The 13,361-nt window shown below is 33.3% G+C and overlaps 1 pseudogene across 1 annotated transcript, besides 2 other annotated features; it reads right to left on the bottom strand.

Moving 5' to 3' along the window:
* Positions 1 to 246: 246 nt before the first annotated feature.
* Positions 247 to 8,724: a mobile genetic element.
* Positions 8,725 to 9,949: 1,225 nt separating this feature from the next.
* Positions 9,950 to 13,361: part of a mobile genetic element that runs on past the window's edge.
* Positions 10,931 to 11,707, bottom strand: TVAGG3_0448330 (annotated as a pseudogene). Its single transcript has one exon. A coding segment is annotated over exon 1 (777 nt).

Below are 13,361 nucleotides of genomic sequence, written 5' to 3'. Positions count from 1 at the left end.
GGCGTTAAACCGCTGATGTACACTGTTGACCTTGCCTATCTGTTTCTTTGTAGCATGCACCTGTCTCCTAAGGCATCTCCTACTTTCACCCGGCTCAGAGAGTCTTTGTATAATGTTCTATCAGTTCTGTAATACATGTTAGGTGTTAAGTAGAGAGATTTGGATTGAATGCCAACATATCATTAAAAATCTCATCTTGTTCGGAAATTAATAGTTGCTAGGGTTAAAAGTTTACATAGTAACTGTTCCCTAGCTTTTATTGCCATTTGTTATCATAGTGATGGTTCATTATAGGAACAAAATTTAATTTGTCGGTGATTATGAATCTGAGACAAATGGCATTTAAGAGTTGGAATGAAAGCATGATCAATATTTACAGATATAGATTGCATTGTAGAGCGTCGCTAATGAACTTTACTTTTAAAGCTGAATGTTTTGGCAAGCTGGAATAAATGAATGCTGAATGGAGAATCTTTAACAGGAATTCCTTAAACGAAGCTTAAAATCAAGTGATTTATCAACATTGCTGTTGAATTGGCACTAAATTTGTCCTGTTTTGCTATGTTCACGGATGATCCATACATCATTTCAGTGTCGAGTCTTCTGAGAAAGCATCTACTCTTCTTTATTTGTTCGTGTTTTGTGGTTTTTTGAGTTATATATAGCTTTTCTCTTGCGGTTGTCTTGAAGATAGTCGATACGACCATTTGCAAAGGATTTGATACATCAGCAACTGACATAGAAAGCGGTCATACGAAAAACATACCAAAATCCTGGTGGGTTTGTTTATTGGAACTGAACAATTTTTTATCTGCAATAAATTGACCTTTGACATTTATACGTAATGAATGTATTTGTAAGGGTCCACATATTTTCAACCAGAGGTGAGAGATTTGAATGTTACCTATGTTTATCTTTAGCAGTTCCAGGTTTTGTGGATGGGATCTTTGGGTCAGAAAATATTTTAACTATAATAGCTGCTCACCTAATTTTGAACTGACATTGGTCTATGATATGAATTAATGAGCGATCTGATGAATGATGGCTTCTGCTGGAGTAAATTCGTGTAGTAGTGTTCGTTGTCTGCATGTAATTATCACTTCGGATAAAAATATCTATTTACTCAGTTATTCTCACTCTTCTTCATGGTATTTCGTGGTGGAAGTTGTTTTTACGAACATTTATTCAATGTAAACTGTTACTTCTCTTTTGTTACTTTTTCACTGGCGGAGTCAGGGATTCTATTGCTCGAGTTTTGTTTTTCATGAAATTCACGAACTTATGCATATATACTTGGTTTCGTTTATTGAAGGACATGCGTGTGCGTTTTTTCTTCTGTTCTTGGTGATTGTGGTCTAGTTTTGAGATACGAGAAAGTTTTAACTATGGGTTCGATGGACTTTCACCCTGCTAAGCATCCTTAAATGTTGTCGCTTCTGCATTCGCTAATGGAACCTTTTCTTTTCCTTACTTAATTTTAACATCTGTACGTCTGGAGTATTATCATAACTAGAATAAGGATTTTGTAATTCCTTCTTGCGGTGTCATATTTGATAGGAACGACTCTCGCTCTGATTTTGAAAGGCTCATTTTACAATCGGTTAAAGTTTTAATTTAGTTTTTTTTTTTGGCAAGTATACAATGCAGAAAGCTAGGACATAAACGGTGAAACTGTAATACATGAAGGAGCGCAGCATATGTATATCAACGATGTCGGACATTATACAGTGTTAACATTAGAGAGAGAAATCGAAGAGCAATTACGAACTCGTAGAATGAACAACAAGCCAAGCATAGGAACTAGGAACAACTTAGCATTGTGCGGAAGACAGAAGAGCCACGTTTGCTGAGCGAAAAGAAACTAGCGAGAAGAAGCAAGCAAAGGCTAAAGAAGCTGAAAGCCATAGCAAAGAGTAATGGTTTATTTTTAATCCGAATTAAATGTATAGAACAAATACCTTTACTGTTGCGTTCGGTAGTGATAAACCGACTTTGAGTCTGATGATACCATATAAAGGGCGGAAAGAGTAACGTTTAGTATTCCACAGACTAGGTATTGGTGACATAAATGAAGAGAAGTAAGCATTGGCAGATAAATTATGCTATACGTGTTATAACACAGTGCTTTCAGAAGGTTTGATTTATCTTCGTTGAGATCAAGCGAAAGAATGACGAACATCTTTAAGGCCCAAAGCAGTTCACATATATAAGATACTTTCAAGACATAGAAATTGCAACAATATGTATGATTTCATTTGAATGAGTGTTCGGTAGAAAGTTTACAACATTGAAGTACAAAACTTTACACTTTCGTGAGTTTTCTTGCACAAATGAAGAAGAAGTTGTCAGAATAACCAGCACAACTTATAGACTTTCATATGGGTTCATGGTAAAATTGATAGTGAAATAATGAAAGATGAGAATATGCTGTACATTCGTTGTTTAATTTTCTCCAACCATTTCAATGACAGTTCGCTAAAAAGAAAGAAATCATTACGTATAAGATTTAAAATCTCCGAACGCAGTGATGGATTTTAAGAATGTATTTCAATTTGATGCAAATGCTTATCCGAGAAAATGAATTTTCAATTAGTAACTTACACTGAGCATATTTGGGATAGAAAGCAAAGCATATACTTTACACTATTGCCAAGGCTTATGAGAAGATTAGTTCACTAAGAGCTGAAATAGAGTTTGACAGATTGGTCAATACACAGAACTTCAAGTTCCTAACCTGAAATACTATAATTACTGAGCTTCAATGGTGAGTTGTTTGGTAGTTCACATGGTCTCGCTCATGAAATAAATGCTTAGTGTTTCTGCCTCCAGTCTAATGGGAGGACTGTCTCTACATTGAATGCACCAAACTCATAAGAACTCTACATGCGATTGTAAATATTACGCTACTATTAATTCTTTATACGAACTGACCATTGCTGAAAAAATAAATAGACTCTCAGGCATTAATCACTTACGAATAATTTGTTTTAGTCGTTATTCGAAAAGTAATGAACTTTTCAGCGAAAAGCAGTTGAATGACTTACTAGTCGATATGGCAATGCTCTTGACGTCATAAGTGCTTGTATAAAGTTTCATTAAACTGACATCAGAGTCTTTGTCATATGTTCAACAGCGTATTGAAATGATTTCTATTATTCATTGTAAATACATAGAGTATAGCTTCAGGAAATCATTTCATTAGCGGTTAAAGCATAATCACTTGCTTACGCTTTCTATTCTGTCAGTGGAATGCAATCTTAATTTAATCAGTTAGTGAGTAAAGTCGTAAATGGTAAGGCTTTTCTTTCCACAAGAAATATGGACTTGTATAACTAAAACTTTGTTTTCCAGGTGTTATTATCTGCAAAGTCAGCAATGAAATTGACTAAGTTCTTCCATAAGTCTAAACTATCTCTTTAACGTCGCTGCAAAGCTTTGGGATGTCTTCATTATATAAGTGCATACTGTCCGGTATCCTGGTAAAAAGATTTGATCCCATGATCTCATGCAGTAGAATACTTATAATATACTGTTTTTTGACTGAAGAATATTAACACAAAGTGGACAGAAGTTAAGTGTTGCAACAGCTTTTCGTTAGCTTGAAAATAGTTTTTATTGACCATCCAAACTTGAATTCATATAGTGCGTTGTAATTTCTTAATAGCAATATCTTATAGCATTCTTTGTCTCTACTATGGTTATTTTTGACTCATAGGAGATAAGAATAGTTTTGCATAAATGCTGTTTCGATGAGTTTATAATTTCTGTAAGGGGTTTTCTTCTTTCTATATCTTTAACCTTAATCAAACAACTTTTTATACTTCATCATCTTTATCTCATATTCTGTTTCCATGTGTAATAGTATCTTGCGACACTATCACATTAGACAACTTGATAGATTTATTGAGGTCTTGTAATGATTATAGGTCAACATAACAATGAGACAGCGAAGTTGTTTGAACTTCCTTGAACGTTAGTTCTGGATTTAGTTACACAGGGTGCAAAACTTTATGAACAGTGTCTGGTAACAATCTCTGTATCAATTAATGAGAAGAAGAGACAGACATAATTTACAAATGGGTTCATTTGGATGAGTTCGTATCGATAATGTCTGTGAGAGTAGCTTCTGTGTGTAACTTTTATCCTTTCAAGTATTTTGGAATCTTCTAAAAGTATAAAGTCTTGCTTAGATGTGAGGATATAATGAAAATTGTTCCGAAGCTGCAGCATATGAGTTCTTTCTTTGCTTCTTTTGTTTCATGTTATTCGACAACCATAATCTTCACTTGAATGCATCTCGAAATATATTCTCTTTGTTTAATTTGAGAGGTCATAAAGATTGAATCAATTCGGGAAGGTATAACTCTGTTCTAACAATTTGTTAAGAATAAGAACAAATAACTAAACGTAGATATAACGTTTAAATAACTCTTTTCAAAAGTCATTGCGAGAACGTTTACAAAACGTTCTTTAAAATTCTTAATCTTGTTTGCAGTAAAACGTGCTATATTTTTCTAAGTCGAGTGGTTTTCTCTATTACTGCAACCTTTGATGATCTAGTTCTCATCAATGATATCTGCATCAATGGATCAACTTCATGCTCGAAATGAACAGTATCTGTTGTCATATTTGACTAAACAAATTACACTGTATTGTAGTAAGTTTATGGAATACTAACTTCTTTCGGGTCCCTGTTTGTATAGGAGTTAAACATGCAGGAAATAGTTTAAAGCTGTCGTTATTTATAACAAGCTGTAGAGCTTTTAATAATAATTGGCCTTCCTTTTATACCAACGTATTGCATTGCTTGGTGAACTTTAATGAATGGGAGTTCCTTTCACTTCTGTCATGTTGTCTTAGATGGATAGTTTTGTCATACTGAGTTATGGAAATAATTAAATCTCTTCGGTAGGAAGTCTTTCAGAAAATTCTGATTTATGACAGTTTTGACCCAAATCTTTACTTAAACTGAACCACTTATGTTTCATAAGAAGATGTTATAAGCTTTAAGAACCATCTACTAAACTCAATATATAGCAAAGAAAACGTGCTCAGGTTGCTACATTTAGCTTTATTTAACTCTCTTTTGATCTGCTTTCTTCTTCATTGTACAAATACTTTGGAGCATATGTCTAAATCTTTCTAATGGTGTCAAGGTTTTGATTATATTAATCGGTCGTAATATGTGAAAAATGTTTCCTAGAATAGGTTAAATATTTGCATCCCCATGTTATTCATAAATCACAGGTGTATATATCTAGCGAACTGTAGAGTTCATATCATGAAATAATCATTTACTTCTTCTTTTGTATATTTTCTCTAGTTTTCAAAATGTTAATTCCACACGTGAACTCTTCAAGATTCTATATATGTTTTTCGAATGAAATATGTTTGTCATTGGAAAGTCTTTCATTTAGCATGTAGTGGTCTTCAACACACGAATTAGTCATAGATTCTAACAGTTTCACATTCTTTTGGTATGTATCTCTTTATTTATTATGTCTTGATTCTTGAAGTACAATGGTAAATTAAATCATATAAGCTAGTTTTTGCGTCATAGAAATTTTCTTGTATTATTATTGAGGGAGATCTCTAAAACGAATGATATCATCTCATGTGGTCAATAGTTCTTATTTACTCCGAGCTGAAATCAAGCATAAACAAGCATTTCTCTGTATTAAGTGTTGCAGTCTTTTGTTAGTTCATTGAAGATTTGTAGCAGTTCAAGATTTAATAGGTAATAGTGCAAAATACTTCAGAACTGACCGTTCTCTTCTTTAATAGAACTTCTTTTCACAACCATTTCTTTCCAAGCTTTCTATAAGTGCTGGGTTCGTCTGTTTGCTTAATGTAGTTCCAAAATGGCTTTCTGGTCATTTGTAGTGTTTTCATGTCTATATGGTGTCTTCTTTGCTTGTTCCTTTCTTTACATCTGGACTGTTAGCCTTCATATTACTGTTTAAAGTATCATCTTTATATGTCATGTAAGATTTTTATTTTGTATAGAAGAAGTCATAGATGCTTTCAAAAATACTTGCAATGCATTTGCTTCTTTATCTCGTTTGATTATAGAGTTCTCCTTCAGAGCTTGATGGTAGGTATATGTTTCATATTATTTGGGTTTACAGTAGACATTCATAACTTTCACACAAGTTTTAACATACATACTCTTAAGTTGGGAGTTTATTTAATCTTCTCTAAGATTCATGAAACTTACGAAATGTTTGGTGTAAGTAGTCTCTGTTTGGTTCTCTATAAAGCTTCATGTTAAGTCAATGAGTCTATTGTGACTTTAATTCCTCTTCTATTATTTCATCTTATTTGCTTTAGCCATACTTCCTCTCTTTGGTTTGTCGTCAATGGAACGAATGATCATTATAGCTAGTTGCGCAACCTGCTTGTTCTATAGCAATTTTAAACATCTTCTTCCTCTGTTGTTTAGTGTGTCATCTCTCTTTCGTGTTTCGAACAACGTGTGCATTGTTATTGATCAACATTTTTCTTCTTTACTTTCATGTGTAAAAGTTACAGCATTTCTGTGTTTAACACAACGTTGAGTTTGTTATGCAAACATCTTCTTGACGAACGTATGTGAAAGAGCTTTAACGAGTTGACCAACGTTTGCAATTTGTTCTTGTCAAAAATTTCTCTTCTTCACTTCATGAGGTTTAGGAAACGTCTATGATATGTAAAATCAAGCAACGTCATTAAAGGAATGCTTCTTCATGACTTCGTCCTCGCCGGTTGCGGCTTTAATGAACTCATGAATTCTATCATAAGTTTATCATACACCTTAGTCTTGAGGATGTCAGCGAGTGCCTTATTTTGTTTGTTGTTTGTAAATGCTTTGCACTCTATATTTAGTTCTGTAGGTTGTTTTATTTCGGAGTGTTTATAACTTAGAAACTTCGATACTTTTAGTAGCGAAATAAAAAATTTTTTGAAAAATAACTTAGAAAATTATTTCTTTCTATTTTGAAGCATTCGAGCGTGAAAAGAGTTTTAATATCAGCATGAATTTTTCTCTAGAAGCTGTCTTATTTGTTTGATTTGTTCATATCTTCATTATAGATCTTCTTTTTCATCTTATTAATAGTCATCTATCCAATTGCGTATCCATTTCTAGGACTAAAATTGCAATCAGTTGATGGTCTCTATATGTTTCTCTTTTTGATTACGTATTTCATTTCTTATTTGTAGAATTTCGCTTTCTCTAATTTTATGTCTATGTATATACTTGTGGTTATAAAGATAGTGGGCAAGAGGTCTGGCGTATGTAAACAGGTTAATTTTTCTGTCATTTTTCTATCGGAATTAAAATATTTTTGAAAAATTAGATTATGATTTTTTTTAAGTATATTTTCAAAATATTTAATATTTTATATTTAATGAAACACATGCAAGATTATGAAGTTTTTTCATACAATTGCCTCTCGCTACTGTCGATCAAGAAATACGTTCAATATTCTATCAAATGTTATGTTATCACTTTAACTCAAGCAGTTTGGGTTAGAAAGATCTAGAGTTTGGTCAGGTATGTCAGAACATTAGCATATACGTCAATTGACGCAAACGTTATATCTTCACAAGAGTTAAGCAGTACGTTTTAAACAAAGAGTTTTCTTCGTGATGTCAAAATGATAGCTCCATTATCTTTAAAGAAACTCAACATTGACATTCTTCACGTATTGCTATGATTTTCGAACAGAAAGATCATAACAGAAAGGGTAAACAATATGTGAATATTATTCTTTCATCTTGAAACAAATGAAGAACAAGATGTTGTGAAGCAAAAGTTCTTACAAAGGTTGAAGAGCTTCTATTGACATTGGAGAAGGAGTGAATGGTTGAAGAAATTGACCCTGACGTCATTGAAGACAAAAATATATTTTTGGTTAGTTCATATGATATTTCAACAATTCACAATGTATAAACTTTTCAATATCGCTTTTTCATAAGCTTAATACGCATTTCAGAAATTTTGCGGATAATTTTAGAAGCATTTTTAGAATTATTGTTTAAGTGCTTTGTATGTCTTCAAAATTTTGCATAATCTTTTACATGTTTTCGTTCTCTTCTTCTTCTGTATGATTCCAGAATATTCTAATTCATGTTTTTTCATATGAGCATAAAATTTTAGTAAAATAAGAAATTACTTGATTTTTATTGATTCTTCTCGTGTATGAAGTTATCGAGAAATATTTGTTTATTGCTTCTTCATAAGTGTTAAGTCTTCTTTGAATGTAAGTAGTTGTGCAACCTTTGATGTATAGTGTGTTTTGAGAAGAGTTAATTTTTTGACATTTCTTTATTTTGCTCATTGGTTGTCATTGAAATGGTAATTTATGCAGATACGAACAGTTCTGTCAGATTTGTAAATTAGCAGGTCATAAAAGCTTTTGTTGTTTTCTGTCTGATCTAAGATCCAACATCACGATATCTTTCTATATTCTTCTTTCTCAACTTTCATATATACATATGACTTATAAATCTTTCTTTCCTTTTGGTACATGAACGGGTTATTCTTTTTCTGTATGCTTTTGTCTTGGATTCAATGACTTCATCTTTTGCTGAAGTTTCTTTCATCTCTCCAACGTTCTTGTTCTATGAATTTATCTAATCATGAAATAACAGCCTGCGAGTAACCAATGCACGGATTTCAGCTAACGAGAATTTCAGGCAAGGCCACATTCTGATTGCTTTCAAGAATGCTAAATGACTATAACTCTTATTTCATGGGAATTTGATTCATGTGTTTATGCGAAAAGTCTCTAGAGAAATTCACTAAAGATTCTTTTGTCTTTGGTTTTAACGTCGTTTGGCTGTTTTGTAGAGTCGAGAGCAAAACAATGTCAAATATTGCATTTGGAGAGAAGTATCGTCTTTGAGCGGAACGAATGTGAACGGAGTTGTTTGTTTAAGTGAGAACCGCATAAGGGCGTTATCGTTCTATCCTGGGCTTTCATGAACTAAGCGATGGCAGTGTGTGGGTTCTCCCTGTTGTTGACTATTGTCACTTAATACAAATAAAAAATAAATAAGAATAAACTAACTTTAATTTTCTGTGTTAAAGAATGTTAAGAATTCGAAGAGTTACATAGTGTGAAAAGAAGTCGATAAGTGAACAAATGCAAGGTCATAGTAGCAAGCAGTAAAATTCGAAGTTGATGGTGTGTATACAATGTCAAGAGCGTCAAGAATTTGAGGGAGATACCGGAGGCTATAAAGATGTATGGATATATTTTCTGGACCACACATGAGGGAAGTGACAGAAACACGATAGATACATAGGAAACAATAAAAATTGAGAGCATATGATTTTTCGCGCCACGAAGAAATGATACGTGAATGTGGGTGTAGAAGTGCATTTGTAAAGGGTTAGACGCATAGGAATTTCTGAAAAGTGCAAGACTTGTTCTGAATCCAGGACAGATATTGTCTTTGAAAAAATACAAGATTTTCTGAAAATACAAGATTTGTTCTGAAAATAGAGACTGTCTTGAATCAGGACAATTGTTTCAATTTGAGATTTACAAGAAAACTGACTAAATAAGTGCAAGACTTTGTTCTGAATAGGAAAGATTGTCCTTGAAAAACAAGACTTGTTTCTGAAAAATTACAAGACTTGATTCTGAAAAAAACAAGATTGTTTGAATCAAGACAAACTTTACCAATTGTAAACTTTTACATAATCGTATTCTATCGTACTGAATATTTAGTTGACATTGTACAACTCTTACTGTAAGTTGGCGTTGTTGCACCCTCGGGACCTACTTTTTTTTGGACGACTTTTCCGCAGCAATTTTTAATTAATGTGAAACTCAACGGTTTTGACACTCCATATGTATTTTTACTCAGAATTATAACAAAGAAAACGTACGTATGAAGAAATTTGAACAGGGAAAACTTTAGTAGTATACAATAGTTGGGATATAGGTGGCACTGGTTCCCTTTACCAATACTTGTGAATTTGACACTTTACAAACCGTTACGTATATTTTACAACATGAACGCAAAAACTAATTTAACCTTAATATTTACAAAGCCGCCACCACTTCACTAACGAACTCACTAATGTAAAAATAAACGTTCTCACTATCGTTCTCACTCACTAACGACTTCACTAATGTTCTCATAAATTTTCCTCAATATCTTCATCTCAGTGTTAACCCTATTGTAGTCATACTTGAAGCCATAAACTTTCTCTAACTTCTTAACGTACAATTTACATAACTTACCTTCGTCATCATTGGTTTAATGATATAACTATTTCTATCTTTTATAAACAGTCAATGAAAAGTCAACTGGTCTCGGATGTATTTGAAAGAAACATGTTATGCTCAGGAAGGAAGAAATAAATGTTTAAATGTATGTTTTTTATAATGTTTTGATTTGTATGAGTTGCTTTTGTTCTGTCATTACATCCAAATAAAAATAAAAATAAATAAAAATAAACTTAAAAATTAATGATATCACCACCGCGCACACGTATGAAAACATAGCACAAAATAAATTTAGGGTAGAAGGTTAGATTAACCCGATATCTAACCTCTTTTCTAACCTGTTGAATTCATTGCTTTATAACCTCTTCCTTTCTCCAACTCTTCTAACTTCTTCCTAAGTTCAGCAATGTTGTCCCATGAAGTTTAATCTTTCTCAAAATTCCTTCTTTATCTAATGGTTGCTTTATCTTTCTAAACTGAACTCTACCTCCTTCATAGTATGACGTAAAACCTTCTGGAATAATTCCTGATTTAATGTATTCTAACCAAAAACTTTTGTTTCATTGCTTCAGTGACTTTAGTCGTCATTTCAATCAAATAAAATGTTCAATAAAAATAAAAATAACGTTATTTTTTTCAGTAAGGAAACGCAGGAGTTTTACGATTTATTTGAGGAGTAGGTTCTGGTTTTAAATGTTGGAGTCGGTTTAGGAGTTTGACTTTTGAACAGGAGTTTGTACTTCCATAGGTTCAGGAGTTATTGAAGTTTTGCTTGTGAAGGCGTTGGTTTTGGCGAAGGTGTTGGAGTTTGTTTTAACTTCAGCTACTTCAGTATTATTTATAACATTTGCTTTATTTCTTTTCAACATCATTACTGCTCCCGCTGTAGCTAGCAAACCTAGTGGGAGACCATATTTTATATAAGGACTGACCAATGCTATTTTTGACAGGAGCTGGTGGACACCTAACCTTGGTGAGACTGTTCTTTGCCATTGTGCAGCTCGTAAGAAATATTCAATAGGTGCTCCATAATCGTTTGGTAAAGTTTTGTTTCATAGATGGTGAAGGTTCGCGAGAGCTTGATGAGAACTCATTTATAAGCTTTAAAAATAAACGTTCATCCTTTATTCCTCACTGTCGTCCGTGGCTAAGTTATAGTCGTCAAGTCTTATTATTGGTATGCCTGACTGTCTTACTTGTATTGCAAAGCAACAATCCCTCATAAATCCAATAAGTGGCTTTGGTACGTTTTCAGTTGCTAGTTCAATAGGTCCTTTAACAGACAATTTGTATGTTATTGGAGCAGTAGATGTTTGACCTTGTTGGAAGCAAAAGTCCACTTCTGTTGGAAAACCACATAAGAAATGTGTGTTGTCATAGCTATCCCATTTATGTTCCACACTACCATCATCCACCAATGACCTCATAACATCTTCATTAAATCCTATCATATCATTGTTTGTATTGCAAGCGTTCGCAACCATTTCATAAATACAGGTCCATATGTTTTTTCAGGTTCTGCAAGGCATATTTCCATAAGCTCCCATGGAAAGCTGAAGATATTTAAACTTAGGGTTCTCAAATTAACATAATAGTTGTCTTTCTTTCTAAATAGTGCCCAAATACTTTTAACATTAATAGGCGTATAAAGCTGCTGTAAATGTTGCACTTGAACTATCTGTTTCTTTGAGAATGAACCGTCCATAGGAATCCAATCCATAACTTTAACAGGAAAACATAAAGCCTCGTTTGTATAATGTTCTACAAGTTCTGTATAAAGTTAGGGTCTAAAGAGAGATGACTTTGGATGAATGAAACATTCATTAAAATCCATCTTTGTTCAAATAGTTGCTGGGTTACAGTTGTAATAGTAACTGTTCCACTAGCTTCTATTGCCTTCGTTATCATAGTGAATGGTTCATTCCATGGAACAAATTTATTTGTCGGTGGATTTGAATCTGAAGCAAATGCAACTTTAAGAGTTGGATTGAAAGCAATGATATCATTTACAGATATAGATGTGCATTGTAAGGCGTCGCTACTGAAACTTTACTTTAAGCTGAATGTTTCCTGCAAAAGCTGGAATAAATCGAATAGCTTCTAATGGAAGGAATCTCTAACAGGAATTCTTAACGAAGCTTAAAATCAATGTTTTTCCTGCTGTAATTGGACCACTAACAATTTGTCCTGTTCTGCATGTTCCCGAATGACTCCATACATCTTCATGTCGAGTCTTTAGAAAACATCTACTTTCTTTATTTGTTCGGTAGTTTGTGAGTTTGAAGTTATATATGCTTCTTCTCTTGCGTTGTCTTGAGATATACGATACGACCATTTGCAAGGATTTGATATCCAGCAACTGCATAGAAAGCGTCATCGAAACCAATCCAAAATCCTGGTGGGTTTGTTTTTTATTGGAACCTGAACCAATTTCTTTATCTGCAATAAATTGACCTTCCATTTTATACGTAATGAATGTATTTGTAAAGGTCCAACATATTTTCACCAGGAGGTGAGAGATTGAATGTTACCATGTGTTATCTTTAGCAGTTCCAGGTTGTGATGGAATCTTTGCGTCAGAATATTTTCTATTAGTGTCACCAATTTGAACTGCATTGTCTATGATATCGAAATATGAGCGAATCTGATGAATATGCTCTGCTGGAGTAATATTCGTTTAACTGTTCGTTCTGCATGTATTTTACTTCGGATAAAAATATCATTTACTTCATTATCTCAACTCTTCTTCTTGGTATTCGTGGTGGAATTTGTTTCTTGACATTTTCAATGAACTGTACATTCTCTTTTGTCTCAACTTCTTTCACTGGCGGGTCAGGATTTTTGACTCGGTTTGTTTTTCAATGAAATTCACGAACTTTGCAATAAGCTCTTGGTTCGTTATTGAAAGAACATACTGGCTTTCTTTTCTTCTTGTTCTACTAGGTGGTCAGTTTGAACAGAAGGTTTTTATATGGGCTTCGTGGACTTCACCCTTGCCATGCACCTTAATGTTGTCGCTTTCCTGCATTCGCTAATGGAACCTTTCTTTTTCTTACATATATTTTACCATCTTTACTCTGACTTACATAATAGAAAGGATGTTGTATTCCTCTTGCGTCATTTTAATATAATAGACTC

Source organism: Trichomonas vaginalis, chromosome V (assembly GCF_026262505.1).
Source record: "Trichomonas vaginalis G3 chromosome V, whole genome shotgun sequence".
Classification (NCBI taxonomy): domain Eukaryota; phylum Parabasalia; order Trichomonadida; family Trichomonadidae; genus Trichomonas; species Trichomonas vaginalis.
This window is presented reverse-complemented; position numbering and strand designations above follow the sequence as displayed.